At 37.8% G+C, this 26,407-nt stretch overlaps 1 protein-coding gene across 3 annotated transcripts in view; it reads right to left on the bottom strand.

Moving 5' to 3' along the window:
• The window catches only part of Dock11 (dedicator of cytokinesis 11), a 192,721-nt gene that overhangs the window by 48,055 nt on the left and 118,259 nt on the right, over window positions 1–26,407 (bottom strand). For 2 of the 3 annotated variants that reach the window (XM_040744541.1, XM_040744538.1), the window contains exons 28-40: window positions 25,568–25,714; window positions 23,940–24,023; window positions 22,508–22,619; window positions 21,986–22,024; window positions 20,188–20,366; window positions 17,961–18,077; window positions 15,955–16,030; window positions 15,311–15,420; window positions 12,828–12,939; window positions 7,187–7,253; window positions 5,640–5,687; window positions 3,542–3,684; window positions 1,055–1,170 (exon numbers count right to left, since the gene is read on the bottom strand). In XM_040744541.1, coding sequence (XP_040600475.1) covers window positions 1,055–1,170; window positions 3,542–3,684; window positions 5,640–5,687; window positions 7,187–7,253; window positions 12,828–12,939; window positions 15,311–15,420; window positions 15,955–16,030; window positions 17,961–18,077; window positions 20,188–20,366; window positions 21,986–22,024; window positions 22,508–22,619; window positions 23,940–24,023; window positions 25,568–25,714 — 1,350 coding nt within the window. The remainder of the gene's footprint in view (window positions 1–1,054; window positions 1,171–3,541; window positions 3,685–5,639; window positions 5,688–7,186; window positions 7,254–12,827; window positions 12,940–15,310; window positions 15,421–15,954; window positions 16,031–17,960; window positions 18,078–20,187; window positions 20,367–21,985; window positions 22,025–22,507; window positions 22,620–23,939; window positions 24,024–25,567; window positions 25,715–26,407) is intronic. The other variant, XM_040744539.1, reaches the window with a different exon arrangement.

Here is a 26,407-nt window from a genome sequence, read left to right as displayed (position 1 = left end):
TCCATACTGTATCTAGAAGGCTAAAGAAATTAGCTCTATTACTTAAGAAACGGGAGGAAACATACAGAACTGCCTTGCCCTTAACACAAGGGGAGGTGCTTAGTTTTACTGCAACTTGATAGGCTGTGCTTTATTGGTATCCATGGGAAGTCTGCCCCTTTCTGAATAGAAACAGAGGAGGAGTAGATGAGGGGGGCAGAGGAAAGGGGGGGGAAGAGGATGGGAAGAAAGGAGGGAAGAGAAAATTTGATCAGAATGTAAAATAAATTAATTAAATAAATTAAAAGAGTGAAAGAGGGAAGTAAAACAAACAAAGCAAAACAGCCCCAAATAATCTCTAACTGAAGAGAAAGTAGGCGTGATTTCCCTTTTTGGGGTCTCACACTCATGCTACTTACATTATGTTCATGTAGTTTCTACTTTCAAAGCACCCTCACATTTATTTATTATCTTATTTTACACTTCCAACAAGCTTGCAAGCTAACCGACTTTACTTATTTTACAAATCAAAGGATGGATGATTTGGGAGGAGAGAAAAGCAGCTGAGAAAAACCTGAAGAGCCAGTCAGTTAGTCTGCACATTATAAGCTAGCTTGTTATAATGGGAAGGAAACCCTCCCTCCTTTCCTTCTTTCTCCCCCATCTCCTCCCTTCCGCTACATAGTGCTGGCTGACCTGGAGCTCGTTACCGGCAAATTTGTGGCTACCCTCAAGTTTGTGGCTACCCTCCTGCCTCTGTTGCACAAGTCCAAATATCATTGGTATGTGTCACAGGCCTGGCAGAAAACTGATTCTAAAGACAAATCTCAAACAACAAGAGTTTGAGAGGCAGAGGAGATTAGACATTTTAGTGTGAACACTTCACTTTTATGAATGACTGAGCGTCAGTCATTTCCCAAGGTTATTCCATAGCACAGTCAAACTTGGTGCCTCCAGTGTTTCCTCACTGCTCCTATCAGGCGTTTTCCAACTAAATTGCCCTGCCTCTGACAAGCTAGCTATCGTAAAATGTTTTCCTCTCAACGACACCAACTGAACTCGAACTCATCTTTACCTTGAAGCACTGGGTGAAAAATGATATGGTGTCTAGTACTGTCAGAGAAACTTCAGTAGCAGTATTGCCTTCCAGAAGTGCCTGGTGGAAAATGTCTGCTTCCGTTGTGGCAGAACCTAGGGTAAGAGAAGCAAATTAAACCAAGCCCAGCACAGATTTGCATAAGAGCACTGAATGACTTCCTCCCAAAGCCATAGTGAGACAGTACTGCCTTCTTAGAAGGAGCCCACAGTACCAACAGACCTACTAAGCTTCGCTGCACTTATTCCTTACTGGTTTAATCATTCCCATTCACTTTTCACTCACGCTATCAGTGCAAAGTGATATTCGCTATTAGCACTGTATCAACAGCTCTGCAGCATGCACTTAGATGTCCCCTTGTTTGGTGATGTGATCTCAGTAATGAGCTATGATGATTTTAACTAGGAAATGATGTGGGAAGTATCTGAGGCCTTGCTGTCAACATGGATGGAAAAATGAGAAAGTCATAGAAATTCAGTGTCCTATGGTCAGATGGCTTCAATTCTGGCAGTGACATGAGACGTCTTTCTAAATCCCAGGCTACTTGTGGGCTGACAGTAGCAGGCTCATTATACTTGTACAAGAAGCAGAAATCTTTAAAATTTGTAATTTGTAAAAGTTCATGGTCTTTTAGCCCAGGGTCTACCTGCACAAGACATTCTTTACCATTATTAGGCTTCCTTTTCTGTGGCCTTTAGAGGACCATATGAAAATGAGTGTTCTTCTCACACTTTTGATTAATATTTGCTTTAGAGAGGGTAGTTCCTCTTTACCCTCTGTTTGACAAGATTTCTCTCCTTGTCCCTGATGCCTCCTCAGTGCCTTTTTCTTTTGAAATATACATCCAACAAATAGTATTTAGAGCTCATTTTTAGTATTTGGTGCTACTGGAAATTGAACTTAAGGTCTCATGTATGCTAGACAAGCACTCTACCACTGAGCTAGGTTCCTGGTTGTTGTTCTTTATTTAGTTTTGTACTTTCTACTGTATGAGAGCAGATCAAATTTGCTCAGGCAGGCCTTGAATTTATGAACTTCCTGCCTTACCCTCCTTGGTAGTTGGAATTACAGGTCTGTACTACCAAACCCAGCTAGAGTTGATTCATTTCTGTAGTCAACATGGGATATATATGTCACTAGTCATTAAATAAAAAATAGTAACTCCAAATGAATAGTATATATGCTACCTTATTACGATATTAATACTTTCTATTAACATTATTGAAATTTAATGGAGCTAAAGAGATGGCTCAGCAGTTTAGAGCACTTTCTGCTCTTCCAGAGGACCTAAGTTCAATTCCCAGCACCCACAAGGTGACTCACACTCATTGGTAACTCCAGTTCCAGGGGATCATATGCCCTCTTCTTGCCTTCACAGGCACAAGGCACACATATTATGCACATGCACATATTCAGGCAAAATACTAATAAACTTAAAATAAAGTAAATCTAAGCCGGGCGGTGGTGGTGCACGACTTTAATCCCAGCACTCGGGAGGCAGAGGCAGGCGGATCTCTGTGAGTTCGAGGCTGGGCTGGACTGATAGCCTCCAAAACAATACAGAGAAACCCTGTCTCGAAAAACCAAAAATAATAATAATAATAATAATAATAATAAATAAAGTAAATCTAAAATAATTGAAAAATAAAATTTTACAGTGCCAACAAAGGATATCTAGTATTAAAATATAATAACAGTAACTGCATGGAAAAATTCCTTAATACTAAGGAAAAGATTTCAGTCACAGGTGTTGAAACTCTTTTTTTTTTTCGGTTTTTCGAGACAGGGTTTCTCTGTATTGCTTTGGAGGCTGTCCTGGAACTCACTCTGTAGACCAGGCTGGCCTCGAACTCACAGAGATCCGCCTGCCTCTGCCTCCCGAGTGCTGGGATTAAAGGCGTGCGCCACCAACGCCCGGCCAGTCACAGGTGTTGAAAAATCACCTTATTAAATATTCGTGCATGATGAAATTATAGTATATTAATAAATACATAGCAGAGATATGTAATTATATCTCTAAGCATGAGAAATTATAGTGACTTAAACCAGGATTTAAGATTAAAAATGGGCTTTGGTGATGACTCAGTGGTTAATGTGCTTGCCATGAAAGCATGAAGACGAGAGTTTGATCCGCGGAACCCAACTAAATGCTGGGTGGGTTTGTAGTATTGCCCGTAAGAAGGCAGAGACTGGGAATCCCTGAAGCAAATTGGCCAGTGAGACTAGTCAGATTTGGGCTTGACTGAGAGATCCTGACTCAAAGAATAAGGTAGTCATATAATTAACAAAGATCCCTGTTATCAACCTTGAACCACCACACACACCTGCACAAACCCTTGCACCCACACACATGAACATACCTGCATACACACTACACACACAAACATTCGATTTTTTTTAGAAAAAAAAGATTAAACAGCACTACCAGGCTATTTCATATGAGTCCCCTTCCCCATGTTTACTTACTGTGATTAAGTGTGAATGAGCTTTCTAAGCTACTAAGATGCTGAAGCCGAGCCTGCATCACTCCTGACCTATTTCGAAGAGCTGGCATAGTTTGAGATTTTCGGTCTATTCCAAAGTGTTTTGATAGCCAGGCATCATGCACCCTAAAATAAAATTTCAAAGCAAGAATTGAAATAAAGCCAGGTGGTGGTGGTGCACGCCTTTAGTCCTGGCACTCGGGAAGCAGAGGCATACGGATCTCTGTTAGTTCAAGGCCAGCCTGGTCTACAAAGCAAGTTCTAGAACAGCCAGGGCTGTCATACAGAGAAACCCTGTCTAAAAAACAAATGAACAACAACAAACAAAAACATGAAGTACAAAATAAAATACTTCATTGTTTGAATCTTTTAAAGAAAAATGTGTTTTTAGTTGATGCGTTATTCGAGATAAACATAATTTACATAATTTTATGAAAAATATAATTTTATAAATATATTATATTCCAGATAAATATAATATGCTGCTCAAGAGTCTATCAACTATTACTTGGATTATATAAGGCCTATAGGAAACTGTTAGTCATCTCTCCATCTCCTAAGTTGTAAAAGCTTTAATTTTTTAAAAGTAGCTTATACTATAATAATAGAACCAATGCATTTAGAAAGAGCTTCCCACTTCTATACTTCTGAAAATCACTGGGGTTAAGTAGACAACACTCCAATAATATTCAGTCTTTTTGCAGGGAGAGAGGAAGGAGAAGAGAGAAGACAGACCCTGGAAATGGGAAGGAACGAGCATCAGATATTCAAGAATGAGTATCAATCCAGTCTTCCAGACTGCTTACAGCTGGGTCATATGTAAACTAAGGACAAAAAAGTTTGTCCATCTTCTTATAAGCATGAGTTCGAAGCAACAGAAGCTGAGACACTAAGGTCTATGGGGCTAATGATCAGAGCAGCTCACAGTCACAGGCAAAGGCAGTGGAAACCAGAACTCTTATCATTTGAGATCTATTATGAGGCTATTCCAGAGACACAGCAATAAACCCCATGCGGAGGCTTCAATGTGTGGAACTAAGCCAGGTGTGGTCACACATTTTATAATCCCAGACCTTGAGAAGTTGAAGCAAGAGGATCAGAAGTTCAAGGTCCTGCCTTGAGAATAAGCAAGTTCAAGGCAAACTTGGGCTCCATGTGATCCTGTCACCGAAACCAAAACCAAAACCAAAGAAGCAAAAGGAACTGCTGCGGATTTTAACTTTGAAAAATATCCTATTTGGTGCTGGTAACATGGCTCAATGATTAAATGTACTTGTCACCAAACCTAATAACCTGAGTCAGATCCCTGGGACGTACATGGCGGAAGGAGAGAACCCACCCCCTCAGGTTGTCCTCTGACTTTCATACATTTGCCATGGTATGCACCTGTCCAAGTATGACACAAAATAAATACATTTCTAAAAGACTATATTCCTTTATTGAATAGTTCTACTTCATACACACTCATAACTGAAATAAGCAAGACCTTTTGCCGTAGGGCCCTTCAATCATTCCTGATTTTTTTTTCCAGTGCTGGGAATTGAAGCCAGAGCTTCACATGCTAAGAAAGCATTCAGATGCTGAACTAGATTCCAAGCCCAAATTTATATTCCTTTTATTCTTCTTCTTATTTTTTTTGGTGTTATTGGGAATTGAATTCAGAGCACTGTGCATGCTAAACAAATGCTCCATCACTGAGCAATGCCCCTCACGCATTTCCTTATAGAGATTTAGGAGACAAAAGAATGTAGGTCCTAAGTACTGTTGAAGGTTTCTATTCACCTTAGTATTTGGCAAAAGTTACACATTTTACAGCTACCATGGCTTTTTGATTTTCTGCCTACCCTTATATTTAGTCATTATGTAAGTCCTTCCTTATCACTCTAGCCATTACTTTTTTGAAAACACAGTATTGGTTCATATTAGTTTTAATGTTGAATTGGGTGGGATCCATTGAATAAATCACAGCTGCCTTCAGGTTACCCTAAAATCAGTATCCCAGGTTTTATATGCCATGGGTGGGATTGCTCTCTGTTGGAAAAGTCAGGGAAAACGGAAAGTTGTAGTGCTGCAGAAATTACCTTGCTATGTTTCTTTTCCCCATATAGCGAAAGTGAAATAAACATACTCTAGAAATGAAAATGACAACATGTTAGTAATATACTACTACCTGGTGCAATATAACAACTATTAAGTAGAGACTAACATGCTCCTTAGATCATATTACAAGAACATACATTTACACAGAAATAAATGCCCAGATAACTACTCATGGGCTTGCCATATCCTATCCACACATACCGACATTAAAAGTCCCTTGTCAATATTCATGACTGTAATGACAGGTTAAAAAAAAAAGAAAATATGCCCCTGTAAAACATCCTTTGTGTGCTATAGTGTACCACAGCCAAGGTCTCTAGCACTCACTAAGACAAAACATGTTCCTTAATTATAGAAATGGGGGGAAATGCTATATTTTTTACGATGGTATTAAAATACTCTCTATTACTAATAATAAACATATGAAAATAGGAAAAGTAACATTTAAATCCCTATGTGCTCACGACTTTAAGAGCTGTCACAGTCTTGTCTAAGTTCCATGAAAAGCAGGCTAATCTTTCTCCACCCTCACTTTCCTCCTGTCTCTTTTCAAACCGATTCTCAACATCAGTTGTCTGCAATGGGAAATATTTCCTGGCATATTACCAGTGTTTACTCTAGCTGGGGAGATAGGTCAGGAAACTAGAAAGGGGACCATGAAGGGGAAAAAGAGGTCTTCAGGGAGGGTTAGTAAAATGAAAAAATAGGGAAAAAATGAAGACAAACAGGACTAAGAGAGGGAAGAGCAGGCCAGCAGGAGTAGGGGAGGGGTTAGAAGCCAGGACAAGAAAGATCAACAGAAACAATTTGGATGAAAATGCCATAACAGAACTCTGATTATTTTGTATAATAATTTTAAAAAACATAGGAGAACCCCCCTTGAAATCTTAACTGCTAGTCAGCAAATAATTTCTGTAACTTTGTGAAAAATTTGAATCAACTGGTTATGTATCGATTACCCTCTTTGTATTTTATATGTTCATATAAATCATAAATAAAACATATATGTACTATTTATATAAAAATTCTTACATTTCCTTCTGTGCATAATTTTCCTTTTAGCATTCGATAACAATAACATAGTAGCTCAGTCTATAACACTTTCACTCACTACAAATGGTTTCCCCAAGGGTTTTAAAATACCTATAGATCCATAAAACTATATCTCTGCTCCTGAAGTGAGTAGTATTTAGAATTATCCAGCTCTATTTAAAAGTTTGAAATTGAAATTCTGGCTGTTCATTATCTGTTTCAAGTAAACAGTACATAGATAGCATTTTAGTTTTATAGTTTTCATGGGCATACTAAACTGCCACCCACCTGTACGATTACTAGGTAAGAGTTTTTCTATGGGATCACAAGTATTGCACTCCTTGCTTTTCTGGGTGAAGAATGCCAGACTCTAGATTATTAAGAAAATTTAACATTTGCAAATGAGCTGGTAAAAACAGAAAAACTTTATTATCTAAACTTCTTCAAGTAACTTTTTCCAAATAAGCAGAACATTTAGGAAAACGCCGAAACTTACTCTAGAAGTACGAGAATGTTTATGAGTTCCTGGGGAGAAACTTTATTCCAGTAAGTCAAGAGAGTATCTGAAAATAGCAGAAATAAGGTGTTAGTGTCTCCCGGAATTGTAAAGGTTGGCCTGTAACTCAAGTCAGTCTTCCAAAATAGTGTTACAGCATGGGTCACTGTCCTCAGCTTACTCCCAAGACTTTTTATAAAACCATGAATAGTGACAGTTTTCAATGATTCTAAAATATTAAACATCAACAATCAAAATAGTTTTGATACAATTTGTCCTAAAAAACGATTTGTCCTAAAAGATTAAGCGAGCAGCAATCTCTGTCCTCCCCCGCCCTGCCTGGCCTTTTGGTAGCGTCCAAAAAGAAAGGGGTGGGGCGCGCATGCGCGCGCTCGGTCAGCTGTTTCTGGCTTTCCCGCCTGTCCACAGAGGGCGGTGGCGCCATTTTAGAAGGCGGTGGGCTCTTGTCGGCCGCGCACTCTGGCTTTTTTTTTTTTTCCTCAAAGGTTCTGGCTTCTTTCTAGGCAAAAGAAACAGCGCCTTTTTGTTGGTCCTGAGCCTGCTCCTCCAGACTGAGTCTTAAGGCAGCTCCTTGGCAGGTCTGTAGAGAGGCAGGCCGGGGACAGGCCAGGGGCAGGCCCGTGAGGCCTCTGGGGGCAGGGCCGCAGGTGGTAAGTGTTCTGGTCAGTGGCCCTTCCCCTCAAAGGCTCCTCTGCCATTTAGTCAGTGGCCCCACCAAGCCAGTGGCCACAGCTCCGTAGTTATATATTGGTCCGTGGGGCTGCGGGTCTCAAGTCAGTGACAAGCGGACGGTTTTCCCGCTATTCTGTCAGGGGTAGCGCGGCCGGGCCCAAACCCTCCTCTCGGGGTTCCCAGTAAGTGAAAGGAGATGCAGGCTGTGAGTAGTAGCAGTGAAGACAGGGGAGATGGTAAAAACTCCTCCACGCTAGGTAAAGCGAAGCTTAGTGTAAGCGATCTGGTGTCTGACGACTTTAAAAAGACATGGTTAGCGCTGAAAGACATCCATGATAAAGAGCTTCACCGTCTTCAGATGAAACTGACCAACATGAGGAAAGCCAGGCTGACACAGGGAAGGCGGTATGGCCCAGTAGCAAGGAATAAGCCAGGGACAGCGACACATGACACCTCTCATTCTAAATTCTGTGAGCGCTGTTTAATAACTGAAACACACAGGAATGTGCTACAGAAAGAATTTACTAACATGCAACAAAAAAATCTAGTGAAGATTGCTGAGCTCACTGTAGAAAACAGCATATTAAAAGAAGAAAATAGAAAGCTTTCTGAAAAGCTGAAAGCAAACCAGCCACGTGTTGCCTTGAGTTTTTCAGATAGTGATTATAGTGATGATTTAATTCCTGGGACACAAATGAAAAAGAAGCAAGTTTATACAGTAAAGGAGCCTCCCCAATCACTACAGTTGTTTCCTAGGCAAGTTGTGCAAACATATAGTGAACAGAAAAAATCTCTATGTAATTTGAATGTAAATCCAAGTCCAGTTAATAATCCAATTGCACTAAGCAGTCAGGAAATCATTGAGGTGCCAGAAACCTCTTTTGTGGATTCTCCCTCTGTTGAGGATAATCTTTCCAAACAGGCCAATGTCTTTCCCTCATGTACAGCTTATGCTTTAACAACTACATTGGAGGCTTCAAGGAAAGATGATGTGAATAGTGCCTCAAGTGTTTTTGAAGTAAAAGAAAAGGCCTACACACAGAAATGTGGAAAACATATCTTTACTTGGAACCTTTCCAGCATTTCCTCTGAAGAACCTATAATAATGGTATCTGAAACCTCAGAGGAAAATATGCCCTGTAATCCTAGGAATGTATTGCCACCTTTGACAAAGAAAAATGAATCAAATAGTACACAGGTATTTCCTGTGGACCATACTTCAAAATGTAATCAGAAAAGTGGGTCATCATTCTCTGGTCTCAGTTACAAAAATGACACTGGTAATGCTCCTTTACCTTCCAAGAAAGAAACTACTCGGAGCAATACTAGTGAACCTGAAAATGGAAGTACTTCGAAAAAGAAACCTAAAAGTAAATTCGAGATAACCCCTTCAGGGTCTGTGTTGAAAAGAAAAGTCAGCAAATAGAAAGGAAGTTGTTACTGTAAATTCAGACTATGGAACTAATAATGACTAAAGCAAGATGACTTAAAACTCTTTGACACATGCCCTTTAGGACCCTAAAATAGTGAACTGTTGTTATTAAAATGTAGAGGACATAGAAGGATACTCTTTAGAACACCCCTGTCCCTCAAAACTACAATTGTGTACAAGTAGAACAAAAGTTTACATTAAACTTGCTAAGGTTATAATAAAATTTAAAAATCTATGAACATCTGAATGACAGGAACTTGTAAGAGCTCAACATTTAAATGAATATAGAGTAATGAAAATACTAGAACTAGCCCATTGAAAAAGATTCAGAAGAAAACATTTTTTAGAATAATACGAGTATGGCTTTATGAAATGCAGTGTGACTTTAAACATGAAAAGACAAGAGATTTCATATAGATAACATGAGTTATTGAAAATAACCTCTCTGAAACCACAAAGCAAGAACAGAAAAGCAACCTAATTAATATGGGCAAAATATTTGGCAGACTATGCAAAGCTATATTTGTAAGAAGAACTATTATGTTCATAAGAAAGAAAAGTCTTGGTTTTGTCTGCGGCATCAAAACATGCATCCAGACTTGTCTGGTTAGCAAAGTATGTGGTGATTGTGCCTGCGTTTATGTGTGTACACTGGATTGGAAGGAGAGAAGTAGTCAGCAGTCAATGTATCTCTCCACTCCCCCTGTTCTCTGTCCTTTTACTTTCTTTGTGCTAGGATATACCCAAGTATTGATCTTTTGTGTTTTCCCCACATATCTCTTGGATAATTTTTTTTATTGTTGGCTCTTGGAATAGATGAACAGATGCATTAGTGGTACAGGAATACTCTTGTTAAATTCATTCAAAACATAATTTTTTTCATTCCCACAGCCAACAATACAGTATTTCTTTCAGTATTACAAAACTATTGTAATTGTGATGAAATGTTTTAGAATATTGATAGTTCTAATAAAGAAACCCCATAAACATCACAATCAGTTTCCATATTCTCCCACTTTTTATCTTTGTTGGGAGACAAAAGTATGAGTTGTGGTTATTATTAGGTAATCTGTTATTTCCTGAAATTAACCTCTGGTTTTAAAACTTATTTTACTTCTTTTCCATAACATGGAGGTACATCACAGAGTTTCAATCTAATTGTGACGGTTTACTCCTAAGTTGTAAATTCCTGAATCCAATAGATTGCAGACTTATATATATATATATATTGGCATCAATGGTAGAATCCCACCCCTTAAGAGGCTGATTAGCCTGTGCTTCATAGTGAGTTTCAGGTCAAGGTAGGCAAAAATAGTGAGAGTCCATATTAAAAAGAAAAAAATACAAAATAGCATTTTGAGTTGTATTAATGTATTTCAGTTTATTATTTATATGTGGCTAATGGTTTTAATATTTCCATAGTTAATTGGCTATCAACTTACCTAATAATCTGTTATTTGCATATTTTATATTATATAATTTTATTTGTAATATTTTATAATTTGTATTATTCATATTATCTACATTATTTTGTACTATCACAAAAAAGTAATGTTTATTAAATATTAGTAAAGATATTCTGGGAGTATAGTTCATGTTCCCAACCCTAGGTTTCATCCCCAGCACCAGAAAAGAAAACTAAAATGAAAAATATTTGAAAATGCTAGCAGTTGCCTCTAGTCTCAACATTTGGAATATAGGCAAGAGGATTGTGAATTTAAGACCATCCTTGACTATGAAAAAAACATACTCTTGTATTAATGTACTACAGAATTTGTTATTCATATCTGACTAATCTGTTTTAATGTTTATGTGTCACAAAATGAAGTATATAATAGGTAACAAATGGATAAAATAGACTGAGTGTATATAGCTAATGTACTAGGCTCTGGGTTCATGTCTTAGTAACAAAAAAGGTCAAAATTATGGCCTAGGTATTTGGCTTGGCAGTGAAGCACTCACATATGCATTTGCAAGGCCCTGGGTTTGTCATCTGACACCAGGAGCAAAAAAAATGAAACAGCAAAGTGTGGTGGAAAAAAAATAAAACAAGTGTGGTGTGTACCCTTGTAATTCTAGCACTAAGGAGGCTGAAGCAAGGAGATCAGGAGATGCCATCTTTGGATAAATAGTAAGACCCTGTCTCCAAAAATTACATAAATTGGGGCTGGAAAGATGACTCAGCAGGTAAGAGGCAAGTTGCTCTTGCAGAGGACCTGTGCTCAGTTCCCAGCACCCACATGGTAACTTATAACCATCAGTAACTCCATTTCCAGGGGATCTCATGCTGTCTTCTGACCTCTGCAGGCACTAAGCATACATGTGGTACACATATACATAAAAAATAAAATGAGCAGGGCATGGTGATGCATGCCTTTAATTCCAGCACTTGAATGGCAAAGCATAGCCCTACACAGCAAGTTCGAGGCAATGTAGGGTTACATAATGCGACTGTTTCAAACACAAAAGAAAACAATAAATAAATGAGTAAATGAATAAGCAAAAAATTAAAAAACTATACTAAAGACATTTTAATTACAAAATAGTTACATGAACATGGTAAATTTATTTTAAATTTACTTTTGGTATTTTTAGTGCTAGGAATTGAACCCAGGGTCTCACATAAGCTAGCCATGAGCTCTACCAATGAGCCCTCCCCTAGTTTACATTTACTTTGTTGTTAATTGTACAAATTTATGAGGAATATAATGTTACCTGTGTACACTGCCCACTTATGTGGATTTTATGTTCTTTATGCTCTTTTATGTTACATGCCCACTTATATGGATTTTATGTTCTTTATGTTCTTTTATGTTACATGCCCACTTACGTGAATTTTATGTTCTTTAGACTTGCATGCTTTTTTGAGCAAAATATTGTGAAATGGAAGAAGTAGGTGACAACTGTATAAATAAATGTGGCATCTGAGAGAAAGGTAATTTTATTTTAACATCTGAGAATATATAGTTAATCCTTTGTTTATAGTCATGTAGTATAAAAGAGAAACCAGTATTGTTAGCAGGTAATTCCATTCTTCTCCAAGAAGAGAAGTAGCCTGATAGCCTAACTCCAGACAATTCCAGTGATGCTCCAGAGACAGTGGCTGACTCCAGACAATGCCAGTGGTGCTCCAGAGACAGTAATGGGATCCCCTACCTTCAGAAAACCCTGGTTTTTTCTTTCTGTTTCTATGTTTTTCAAATTGGGTCAAATAAAAGCTAAAATGTTAACTTTGTACTGTGGTTATTTCCTTCCTGTTATATTAACTAAACATATTTTTTGCGTTGCATAAAAATCCTTTCAAGTTGATGCATAATTTTTAGACATTAATCAAGTTATTTTTAAATTATATCAAAGACTAAAATCCACAGGAACTTCAATGTTCACATTAAGGGATATTTTATGACTTGCATCTTTAAACATCTGTTTGTGATATGCATATTCTCAGTTTTACAGGCCTGAACCTATGAGGGAGGATGTCTAGTAGAGTTCATGCTAAATATGCTCATTTCTCACCTTCAGAAATCATCTTTACTATATATAAGTAGCACATCAAGAGGTTTCTGATTTCATACTGATCCAGACGATTATACTGGGATACACTACTTCTTGAAGAACTCTGTCGGGTCTGTAAGGTAAAAGAGAAGACTTAGAGAACAATGTGGCAGTTTTACACAGGGTTAAACTGAATTATTTTTTTTACTGCCTGTCCTATTTAGGAAAACTATAAATACAAATTTTATGGCACATTTATCTAACCCAAAATCATCAAATAATCTATTTTAAATGTGCTAATTAATAATTAAAATAAAGAGGGCCAGGTAATATTTCCAAATTATATCAAAGTAATGGTGTTCCTACTATTTAATGAGGTCTGTTTAAATACCAAATCATGACAAGATCTCATTTATTTGAGGTTTTATATAAATAGAATAGCAACAATACAAAACTTTACCCTTGCTAATAAATCAGCACTCTAAGCTGAGCTAATAGGGTACAAAGAACTAAGGTAGGGACTTACTAAGAACTTTGAGTTGGAGTGAAACAAACCTCAGTTCTGACTGCTTCCCAGCCATTTAACTACTAGTAAGTTATTTAATTGATATGACCTTATCCACGACATTTTCATCACAATTCAAAATAGTGAGAAATAGGAACCTTTGTGAATAAATTACTATTCAACCAAAGGCTCAAAGGTGGCCCAGTGGGTCTTTTGTTTTGTTTTGTTTTGTTTTGTTTTGTTTTTGTTTTTCGAGACAGGGTTTCTCTGTACTGTTTTGGAGGCTATCGGTCCAGCCCAGCCTCGAACTCACAGAGATCCGCCTGCCTCTACCTCCCGAGTGCTGGGATTAAAGGTGTGTGCCACCACCGCCCGGCTGGCCCAGTGGGTCTTAAGGGGTGCTTCCAAACCAGCAGAAGTGGCACCATGTGGGGACTTAGAAATACAGATTAGCAGGCCCTGTTTCAGACCTACTGTCCCTCTGAGGTTGAGGTACAGCCATTAATTTTTACGCTCCCAAGGTGACTGATGCACACTGAACATGCTACAAAAATTGTAGGAAAATTGCTGATTTCTAAACATGGGGTCAGGTATGGCTGGCTGAAATCAAAATCCCTGTTTCACTTAAAAACTGGAATGGGAATTCATTATTTTAAAAAATATTTTACAGATACTTCTAAGTAATATATGATTTTACATAGTGTCATAGAACACTGACTACAATGTGGTATTTTAGCCTCAAGGCAGACACATTCTACATTTCAATGTTAGGCTTAAAACAATATAAGAGTTAGAGGCCTCCAAGACCTTAAGTAATGCTGAGACTCTGAGACTATCAATTCAAGGACCTAAAGTCTCTCAAATGTTATTTTTATTTTGGGAACCTATTCCCCATGCTGGGATGTCACACCCAGCCTTGATACAGTGGGAGGAGTTTGGTCCTGTCTCAACTTGCTGTGCCATGCTTTGTTGATTCTCATGCGATGCCTGCCCCTTTCTAAACAGAGATGGAGAAGTGGATGGGGGGGAGGGTGGATGGGAGGGTGGGGAACGGGATGAGAAGAGGGAGGGGAACGTTCGGTGTGTAAAATAAACAAATGAAAAAAATTAATTAAAAAATGTAAATTTAAAAAAAGAAAGATTGGGGGCTGGAGAGATGGCTCAGTGGTTAAGAGCACTGATTGTTCTTCCAGAGGACCCGGTTTCGATCCCCAGCACCCACATGGCAGCTAATGACTGTCTGTAACAAGTCTGATACCCTCACACAGACATACATGCCTGAAAAACGACCAATGCAAATAAAATAGAAACAAAATAAATTATAAAAAGAAAGATGAATCAGCCCTATGCTGATATGCTTTGATTAAAATGCAGGGCAGTTTAGGAATTTTAAACTGGAACCTCCCCTCTAGGTTACAGTGAGCTACAGCAAAAGAAGCTAAGAGTTCGACTGCTTGAGGAAAATTGCCTTACTCCCTATAAACAGTATTAAGACAACCAGGTAAACTGGGCATTGTGGTATTTGCCTGTCATTGCAATTACTCAGGAGGATGAGACAGGAAGACTGCTTGAGTCCAGAAGTCTGAGATTAGCCTGAGCAACATAATAAGACCCCAGTTCAAAACAGTAAATTGGAGGTGGACTCAGGAGATTGTGAGTTCAAGACTTGTCTGGGAAGCATAAGACATGCTTGAACTTTGTAGCAAAACCTTGCCTCTAATTTCTGCTAAAAAACTCACACTAACCTACCAAGCGAGTTCCAGGACAGCCTCCAAAAGCCACAGAGAAACCCTGTCTCAAAAAACCAAAAAAAAAAAAAAACCTCACACTAACTAAGCTTAATGGGGAAAAAGACATCCACGAAGCAGCTGCAGGGATAGAAATATGATATGCGTTTTACAGATCCAAAATAGACTATAGGAAAAATACAGCTGCATGTTTATTTTAAAAGATTTTGGTAGTCTAGTCACCAGATTATCCTATATGTTTAGGTTCTTACATTTTCACCAGGGTTGCCAGGATCTGAGAATCCTGTTGCTCCTTCAGGGAGGAGGGAACCTCTTGAATCCTCCCTCTTAATTCCATGACCATTTTGAAAAGACCCATAAGCTGGAAAGAAAAAAACATCGAAATAATTTTAAAACTAAGTATTACATTATTTTAAGTAAATTATATATTACATTGAATAGATCTGGTCTTCTAAAATGGGAAATTAATATATCAAAACACCACAAGAAAACAAGTAAAGGTGAAGTGATTTTCCTCTCTCAAAACAATTTGCTATGTATTACAGTTCCTTGGAAGTCATGAAATAAAGCCACGAAGACAGCTTATCTATATTCTATGTAAAGAAACACTAGCCTAGAAAAGGAAGTGTCCTACCCAATATTGATGAAAGTTAAGAGGAAATGAAACTACTATTGTTGTTTTGTTTTTTATCTTCTAGTTTTTCCACCATATTTAGCCATTTTGATCATGCTCAGACAAACTAGAAAATGTGGCTGGCTGCATGTGTGAGTCACATTTTAACTCAACTTCAGGAAAGATCAGGCTATGTATAGTTTTAGCATGGAATATTTCAAAAATGTAGAGGTACATTTCTAAACACTCATGTGATGTATAATCTTTAAAAAGTTTAATTACCCGTGTCTTTTTCAGTGCTCAGGCTCCCTCTGTTTGTAGGTGAAACAAAGCCACATGGAAACTCATCCCTGGATGCCTGTAACAGATTTTGATGCCTGAGTCATTTAACCAATTTTTAAACTAGTAAAAGAGATCTGAATTAGATTGCACCCTGACTTTAAACAAGCTCACTGTGAAAGCTACATCAGGTACTATTAGTGTTTAAGTGGCATGTTTTAAAAATTGGCTGCTAGCATATTGTAATCATAACCTCTGACCAAGTGATATAATTAGATGGCTGCAATTGCTACAATCTAAACATTGTTCAGTTTTCTTCCTTGGAACCAGAGACAATGCAAGAAGTTGAAGTGTAACAAAAGTCTCTAAGGGAATACGAACTGCAAAGAACAGATAGTGAAACATTTCCAAATATCAGTATCAAATGTGTGGAATGAACATGACCATGAAGAAAGATCAAATGTGATACCCACCGAAATTACATCCACACTCCACTCATTCACACGATCAAGTGCTGCATGCAAGAAAGCCTCCAGGCAAGTTTGAAAAGTGGCTTTTCTATATGGTGATGATGCATGCCAGTAAGCCTAGCACTCAGGACACTGAATCAGGATAATTGTTCCAAGCCAGCCTGGACTAAAGTAATAGTGAGACCCTGTCTCAGAAAACAAGTAAATGGGACTGGAGAGATGGCTCAGCAATTATGAGTACCTAATTGCTCTTGACCAGAATTCAGTTCCCAGCACCCATGACTGCTCATAACTCCACCTCCAGGATATCTGACACTCTTTGCTGGTCTTCAAAGGCATCTGAATTCATGCACAAACCCACACTCCGACACATGCATAAACATGTAATTAAAAAATGAAAATAAAATTCTGCCCTTAACTTATGTTTAAAAAGCTCTTTCATAGGAACTTAGGAGTTATTTTCGAAATTAGGAGGGGCATTTTACAACGAAAAAAATTTCCAGATTATATTGTAAACCCGAGTTCAACCTGTCACCCAACAATATGAAATGACAATGAAAAGTACAGAGATGATCTAGGATCATTCAGAATATGAAGAGGGATAAAAGCTACCATTTACACTAGGTCAACATGTATAAAGCATGAAATTTGGGCATCATATTTTTTGAGGTAGTGTCTTACTCTGTAGCCCAGGCTTGCCTCCAATTTGCATCATCTTGCCCCAGCCCTTCAAGTGTTGGCACCTGGCCTGACATCATTATTTTTAAAGGACCACTGGCAAATAAGAGAGTGTCCAGGAGCATTAACCAAGAAAATAAATGGTTTGGAACAACAAATGACAAAATGTATTTGGCCTGGAGAAAAATCTAGAAGGCCTATGTGAAAGGGACTAATTATGAAGATGGAAACGAATGTTTTACAAGTCTCTAGAGGGCAAACTGGGAGCAATTAACAGAAACCCATTTAGGTCTAAGGTTGGGGAGGAATATTTTAATTATTGCAAGGGCAAAGGTTGATATGACAAACAGAAACCCAGCCATCCTGTAAGCTTACCCAACTGTAATAAACTAAAAGTGACTTACCCAGAAATACTAAGCACAGACTACCAAGGATAGGACAAGCGAAGGAATCTTAACCCCCAGTGTCTGATGCTCTGGAAGTGAAGATGCTTCCATCTTGTTCTCCACATGAATCAAAACACTAAAGTGTATCAATTAGAAGTAAAATTTAAAGAACAAAATAGAAACAAGGCATTTGTGGCATTCTTTTGGACCTTGTTATTCAAAATGTGGCCTGTGGACTAAACAGAGGCAGCCAAAGCTTTTGAGACACATGGACTCTGAACCTCAGCCTAGGGCCTACTTAATTAAGACCTGTGTTCTAAACATTCCCACATTGCCGTTTGAGAAGCACTGCTCAGGAGAAATGTAAAACGCACCAAAAAGGAAATGCTTACAAATGAGATAGTATAGCAGGTGACCTCAATTTGTATTGGGTAAAACAAGATGTAACTTAAAACAGAAATGCATTAACACTTACAGAATTAGGTATGGCTGCACAGGAATACAAAGTATCTCGGCCTGCCAGTCGCTGTATGTTTTCCAAGAGCAGGCCAACAAATGGGAGGTACAACTGTGCTATTTTGGCTTGCTGATTCTGAAAAATAGTAAAACTTTATTGATAAATTACATACATACATACATACATACATACATACATACATACATACATACATACATGCTTCAAATGAATGAATTGGTCCCATACACCAGGTTAAAAGAATAAAAGTGAGCTTATTGCTACAAAATTTACAGGCATGAGTCTTATAAGTAATTGCCTAAGAACTTTGTTGCTGTTTGCAATTATTCATAATACAAAGTCCAGTGACAGCTTTCAAACATAACTACATAAAGGAAAATGTTGTTTGCAACATCAGTATTCATGTTATTTTTAATTTGGCAAAGATACTACAAACTACAATAAAATAATTTCTACCATAAAGTGAAGGAGTCAATTTACTTTCAGACAGAATCATGAAAAATAATTGGTAATATTTCCAAATAAAAAAAAATCTTGGCTCTGCCGCAATGAACGGATGAAGGGCCCGAGTTAATACAGTTAGTTCATTAAACAACAACAAAGACTCTTTGCTTTTGCATCGGAAAAAAATCTTAGCAACTAAAAAACACAACAAATGAGAAAATTGTAGGAAAAAATCCACCTGTAAATTAGCTTTTCAAATTAATTATAATAACAAATTATATCATATTTTTTCTCTTTCCAAGAGAGGCCTTACCCCCTCTGAGGAGTGGATGGGGAGTGGGAAGGGGGGAGGCAGGGGCACGGGAGAAGGGGATGAAGGGGGAGCTGGGGTTGGTATATGAAATGAAAAAAAATTTAATAAAATCAATTTAAAAGGATTAAAGGATGTATTATCAAACATGAAATATTATATTTCGTTGAGTTACTCTATACCAGAGAAATAACTTAGGGTTAATCCAAATCCATTCAGTTTGTAGTTTAATTTTCCATGCCCTTAAACTGTAATGTTAATAACATTTAAATACATATTTATAGTAGCAGACAGCAAACAGAGCTATGGTCACACAAAAACAGTGTTAAATGTATGTAAGACTTACAGCCGCATCCATGACTACTGGCAATAAAATATTATCATAACATTTTTAGAATAAAAAACTTCACATTATGTATTTTATACGTGATATACTTAACATGTCTTATTAAACAAATATCAATATATTAATTTAGGAATATGTGTATATATTTAAGGACATTAAGGTATTTGACAGTGTATTTATGGTACAACTCTATATGATGTTTTTTAACGTGTGTGTGTGTGTGTGTGTGTGTGTGTGTGTGTGTGTGTGTGACTATGAGAACACAGATGCCCTTGGAGCCTAGAAGTGTGGGATCCCCCTGGAACTGAAGTTATAGGTGGTTGTAAGCTGCCAGAGTAATTATTGGGAACCAAACTATATTCCTCTACAAAACCAACAAGCACTCTTAACTCCTGACCCATCCATCTCTCCAGTCCCTGTGGGACTTTTCAAAAATCCTAATTAGTTTATGTAGCAAATCATGAAAGAGTTTGATTGGCCCAAATATTTATATTAAATATAAGAAAAATACGCAAAGCAATCAAATCTCATTTCATTGTCATACAAACATAGATATTTATAAATGTTGATTTAAAAATATGATTTGAGCTAGGCAGTGGGAACACACACCTTTAATCTCAGCACTCAGAAGGCAGAAGCAGGTGGATCTCTGAGTTCAAGGCCAGTCTGGTCTATAGAGCTAGGTTCAGGACAGCCAAGGCTACACAAAGAAACCCTGTCAAAAACATACACATACACATAATATATATATAATATAGTTATATATATTATATATAGAGAGAGAGAGTGTGTGTGTGTGTACATGCACAGACGCACACGTGTATGCTTTGAGTAGCTGGTGATAGAGAGCTCAGTGGTACACAATATGTACACTCAATGAAGGATCATGGCTTGTTCCCTACCCAGCATCAAAATATTTTAAAAAAATGATTTGAGAAAATGTTTTTCTTCAAGGTATTGCATGGTATTTTAAAATCTTTAATGGCCTGAAATGGGAAAAATATTGTTTATAAAAGTACCTTTTCATTAATATTCATATTTTGTTCCCCACTGTAAACATCATCTTGAATGAAAAATCTTAGGAGAATTTAATAGTGTGTTCCCAAGAAGTGTATAGACATCCTTACCTTGTGCTGGTATCTAGTATCAAAGGCATGTTTTATCAGAAGATTCTTTATGACAGAGATAGCTGTATATCTGATCTCATAATTGTCTTGGAGAGCAATGGAGGTTTCCCGTAGAAGTAGGCCAACCAAGAAGTGATGCTTGCAATACTCATCTGATAAACTGTATTCAAGGTTGGAATCTGCAGTACAATAAAATGTGTAACTTTTAATAAAAACACAAAATGTATTATTAGACAATTAAAATACTGTAATTATCATTTAATCACATGTGGTCATGCTAGCAAGAGCTATACTTTTATTATTAATCAATCTGAACAATTTTTCTGTAGTATAGAATGAGCATGCAAAATTTTTACTAAATAAGAACTCCTGATTAGGGATAGATGATTGTTTTAATGATTATTTCAGGCAGCAAAAAGATAGTGAAGATACTTTCTCCCCTAAATTATTTCAAGTCTTAATACTCTTACAATATAACTAGAATGACATAAGTCTATATTTTGCAATCTTTTAACACATTTCCTTATATCTTGGAGAGATTTTATTTCAACTAGGCTCAACTTTCTGGAATAACGCTTGATTTCCTTATCTATTTATATTTATAAAGTGCAAAAGAAGACAAACTAGACAACCTGACATCGCAACAGTATTACTGATTGCTGTAGTGATCATTACATTTGGCCCGAACATTCATAGTAGATACAGTGAGAATACAAAAAGGCACCACACCTCACATCTATTAATCACCACATAAGTACAGATCTTCCACTTCCCAAAATCACCACTGCAAACTGCACCTTTCACTCCTTTTTAGATCTTTTGATCTCTGATACATCCTACACATTAATTCTATGGTTGAGACTTCTTATAATAACTCAAAGAAGGCTGGGATCAAATTTAATTTCTATAGTAGACTATATTTTCATTTATTTTAAATAAAGCCAAAAGCTAAAGAAAATGCCTTTCATTTCTTTTTTTCTTTCGGGCAATTCAGAATTCAACACAATGCAGTATATCCAGTTTGGATTTTGAGTTGTTGCAAACTGTCCAATTTAATTCTAAATCCTGATGCCCTGCCTACTCCTTTTCCATAACTTCCTCATCACTATCAAAAATATGGGGGGGTCTATGAACCAAGAAAGGTCTCGACTTAGTAATCGGGTGGTTAGCCAGTGGTACTATGGATTTGAAATGTTTCTCCAGTTTTACTGGCTATAATTTCACCACTTCTATGACCACTAGCCCTGAGTAAAGACTCCCTAAAGACCAAACCATATGACTCTCCTGCATTGTCATGTCTTGCCAATTCCAATCACTTTCTAGATACAAGGATAACATTGAATAACCAAGGTGGACTTATCTGGGTAGATTTTGCAAATGACAATTGATTTTTTGCTTCAGTGACTTGAATAAATCCAATTTGGTGTTTTCAACCACACCTTCAAGACTGTGGCCTAGTAGCCATTCAACATGGTGACAGAGAAAGCAGCAAGCCTGAGAGAGGTGACAAACACTTAAAACAGATACTCAGCCCATCCCTTTTCCCCAAGCTGCATTGCAGCAGAGGAAGTTGCTTTCTAAGGGCAGGCATTTGAAAGTGGCCTCCAGATGACACTGAAGCTTATTTTAAGACAAACAAGCAATTGCCTTGAAGATTCAGGGTACAAGAAATTAAAGGCTCACTTTGGCTAGGGAGGATTTGAAGAGCAAACAAAGCCCCCATTCATCTTGGCCATTCATCAAATCAATTGTGTTTAAACACAGCATACTACTTTAGAGTGAACCGAGTTAAACCTACCTACTGAAGTCAAACGGTCCACCGCAAATGAAAAAAAATCTAATTAATATATGAAAAGAAAAGGGACAAATAAAAAACATAATAACATAAGAATAGTGCTACACAACAAAGAAGCATTCAATAAAATTAGCAATGGAGATTAAAACTGAAGCATTTCATAAATTTAGTACATATGAATTATCATTTTACTTTTTATATTTATTTTTGATGCTTTCAGCTGAAATACATTCGCATATTTTTCATTTAGTCTTAAATAAATTTCAATATACTATTATTACAGAAAATTTTGCTAGTGTCTGACATCTGTGTATTAATAACAATATATCCATTTTTGTCATGGTAAGACTATTGCCATTGACAAAATGAAGGAAATGCAGAATACTACTAAAGAACCTCTCTTCAGATAGTGACAATTCTCTAGTTACCTTCAAGTTAACTGGTCTTATCAGAAAACATCACACTACACTAGGGCAATCACAAAAAGGAAAACGATCCCAAATATTGGAATATACAAATACATACCTTGAACTCTCTGTAGCTTAGGTTTTGCAAACGCCATTGGCAAGTTCAGAGGAATGTAATGCTCATGATTGCAGATTGTTTGGAGAAATTCAAACTTGTATTCAGCAAGAACCTAAATGGTAAATTATATATAATCTCATTTCATAGGCATTTATTTTTTTGATGACTGAAAAATGTCCTTTAATTTTCCAACATTGTTTGTCTTTCAAGGTATGCTTACAGGTGCAATCTGCACAGGAAAGGGTTAACAGAGCCAGCGCAAGAGTGGTAGATTTTTAAAGGCCTATTGCGACACTGATGCTGGCTGGCATCTGAGAAAAGGGATTTTGACATGCTCCCTATGTGATAAGGTTATGTTCTAAGTGCCAGTCTGCTAGGCCCTTTGTACAATGTGATTTATGGTGAACACCTGTTTTTGCTTTCCTTTCTGAGAATCTAGAATTTTGTTCTGCTTCAACACAAAACAAGTTCCCCAGTAAGAACTGTGGGACGTGAGTATACTCTTGAATGTATAACATTCATGGCATGAGCACAGGCATGTCAAAGACCCCTATGATTCTGACCCATAAGAATTAAAAAGCTTTCGTTGAGTCAGGCTCAGGGAAATGGCAAGACCTTCGGCCACGGTACAGAGGTTGACAGTGTGCCTTCACAAGAAGAAGGCATGAGAGGCCTGCATGGGCATCACCAAGTCTCCACTTGATCTCTCTCTCTCTCTCTCTCTCTCTCTCTCTCTCTCTCTCTCTCTCTCTCTCTCTCTCTCTCTCCACTTGATGTCTCTCTCTCTCTCTCTCTCTCTCTCTCTCTCTCTCTCTCTCTCTCTCTCTCTCTCTCTCTCTCTCTCTCTCTCTCTCTCTCTGGTTTTTTGAGACAGGATTTCTCTGTGACTTTGGAGACTGTCCTGGAACTAGGTCTTGTAGACCAGGCTGGCCTTGAACTCACAGAGATCCACCTGCCTCTTCCTCCCAAGTGCTGGGATTCAAGGCGTATGCCACCACCACCCAGCTCTGGTTTGTTTGTTTTTTTTAAGGCAGGGTTTCTCTGTGTAGCTTTGGAGTTTGTCCTGAATATTGCTTTATAGACCCGGTTGGCCTCAAACTCAGAGATCCGACTGTCTCTGCCTGGGATTAAATGCGTGTACCACCATCACCCAGCATCTTTTTCTTTCTTGATCCTGCTCAGTATCCTTATCCTATCACTCCAATGAATGCTAGTCAGAATTGCTATATATTGAATCCTGTTAGGAAATTGTTGAATCTATGGGTGGTCTCGGGACTCCTCCAAACACTATCCAATAGTCCTTGCTTTTGACAATACTCAAAGTACAAATGAAAAGAGCAGTTTTGAATCCATCAGAAGAGAATATAGCTGTCACTTTTGACCTCATGCACTAATGTCCAATAGCTATTACAATTGTGTCCTTAGACCTTACCTTAGGATCTTTGGGGCTAAATCCCGATATGTAGTCATTTATCAAATTAAAAACAAATCCTCTATCCATTAGCGTCAAGCAGCGCTGTTAAAACAAAGAAGGAAGGTTAGTTATTTAATCAAAGAGTCTCTTAGCACAACTTTAAATAATTTTGAAATTTCTTCTACACAAAGGGGATAGCATTTTTACAGACAATATGACAATATCTGTCAGAGTTTTGGAAGACCTTAAAGAAAAAAAGCAAACCATCAATGGAAACAAGACTTAAGGGCATCACCCTGTGTAATTTTCAAAGTAAGATACACACATAAATAACTACCCACATAAAACAAAAGGTAAAAAATTAGCATCTTTTGTAAATATAGGGATTCCTGACATCTCTCAAACAAAAGAACCTCACTGAGCTAAGCTAAAAGTTTTTATGCATACGCATTACCCTGTGATGACAACAGCAAACAGGCACATTTAGTTCAAAAGCTCAAAACTCTGGGCGTGAGAAATGGGTCAGTATGTAAGAATGCTTGCTGCACAAGTATGAGCGCCTGAGTTAGTATCCAAGTACCTACATAAAAAAGCTGGGCATGGCCATGTACAGCCCTGTAACCCAAGTGCCCAGTGCCATGGTGGGTGTGGGAGACAGGAAGATTTTTAGGGATTTAGGAATACCAGCCTAGCTAGCTCCAGGTTCAATGAGAGACACTGTGGCAAAGGAATACGGAAGTAACTGAGAGATGTGCTGCTCCAGTCTTAGTAAGTGCACTTACACACGTATAATGGGCACACACACGCACGTGTGTGCGCGCGCGCACACACACACACACACACACACACACACACACACACACCCCACAGAGAAAGTCACAAACCCAAAAAGCCAACTGGACTAGAAAAGTGATTTAAATGCATAGCAATGTCAAGGATATGATGAAAACTGGTGGGGAACCGACTGCCCCACTCAACAGTCTATTTATAAAGTATTAAACCAGTCAGTGGGGGTGCACGCCTTTAATCCCAGCACTCAGGAGGCAGAAACAAGCGGATCTCTGTGAGTTCGAGGCCAGCCTGGTCTACAAAGTGAGCTCTAGGACAGCCAGGACTGTTGTTTTGGAAAACCGTAGATAGATGGATGGATGGATGGATGGATGGATGGATGGATGGATGGATAGATAGATAGATAGATAGATAGATAGATAGATAGATAGATGAGATAGATAGGCAGGCAAATAAATATGTATGTATGTATGTATGTATGTATGTATGAATGAATGTATGTATGTATTTAAAATGTCTGTGAAATAAGCACGACCTGTCTTCTGGCTCAGCCAGAGCCTCTTATTCAACTACTTGCTTCAGCGGGAGGGGAAGTAAAGCTGGCTGAACTGATCCATCGGTCAATCCAAAGAGTTATTTCAACAGCCTTGTAATGACCTGGGGGCTGGGGATATAGCTAATTGGTGTAGCTTTGCCCAGCATACAGAGGGCTTATGTTCAATCCTCAGCAATGAAAAAAAAATAACCAAAAGCACCCAACTTTTCTAGGAGAAAAAGAAAATGTTCCTTTTGCTTTTCAGACCCTATCCGTGAGGAAGATAAATATCTTTAACATGTTTTGGCTGCCTTTAACTCACCTTTAGGAAGCTGGCAAGGCTATAATTCACATTTCGGGACTCATCAGGAATCTCTGCATAGCGAATGGTCACATGAGGAATTATTGCAAGAAGGAGTGAATGTAGGACATGATGATAAGCCTCAGGAAATCTCTGGCCCCTGGGAAGCTTAAATATACACAGAAAAAGAGTCAGAGTTTGAAAAGGTCTACATAAATCAACTGCCATTTTACTTTTAAACACATGCCATCATGGAAGTGGCTTTAAACTGAACTACAAGTTTTCTCTCAACTAAAAATGACTTCCTAACTTGTCCAAAGTATGCTTCCTTCTTAACCCTAAACTTATAGGAACTATTTGATTCTCTAATAACATAAGTGCCTGAAGTTATCAAGTTATCATTAGGCATATTATGGGTCAATATAGCCCAACTCTGGAATCCACACTACTGGGATACAGGCACATCTCTGCTTTTTAGTTTTATTTTTTTCTGGCACACAATATAGGCATGTGTCACGGTTTCAGTCAACTTACACTATGAAAGTTCTATGAGATGGATTTTTATTTTATTTCATATGCCTGACCATTATGATTTCTATAATAAAGACAACTTCTTTGTATGGGTTGTGTGTTTCTAACTGAAAAAAAATCTCAAATCTGAAGAGCTCTTAAACCTGAAACTTTTCGAGACTTGACTAAACACCACCAGTGGAAAATTCCACACCTGATGTTATGTGACTGGTTGAAGTCAAAATCCAGGTGCAAACATAAAAGAAATCATAAAATTATCTTCAGGCTATGTGTATAAAGTATCCATGACACATGCATGAGCCTCATGTTTGGACATGCGTCCTGTACCAA

This window comes from Mesocricetus auratus, unplaced genomic scaffold (assembly GCF_017639785.1).
Source record: "Mesocricetus auratus isolate SY011 unplaced genomic scaffold, BCM_Maur_2.0 Super-Scaffold_100003, whole genome shotgun sequence".
Taxonomy (NCBI): Eukaryota; Metazoa; Chordata; class Mammalia; order Rodentia; family Cricetidae; genus Mesocricetus; species Mesocricetus auratus.
This window is presented reverse-complemented; position numbering and strand designations above follow the sequence as displayed.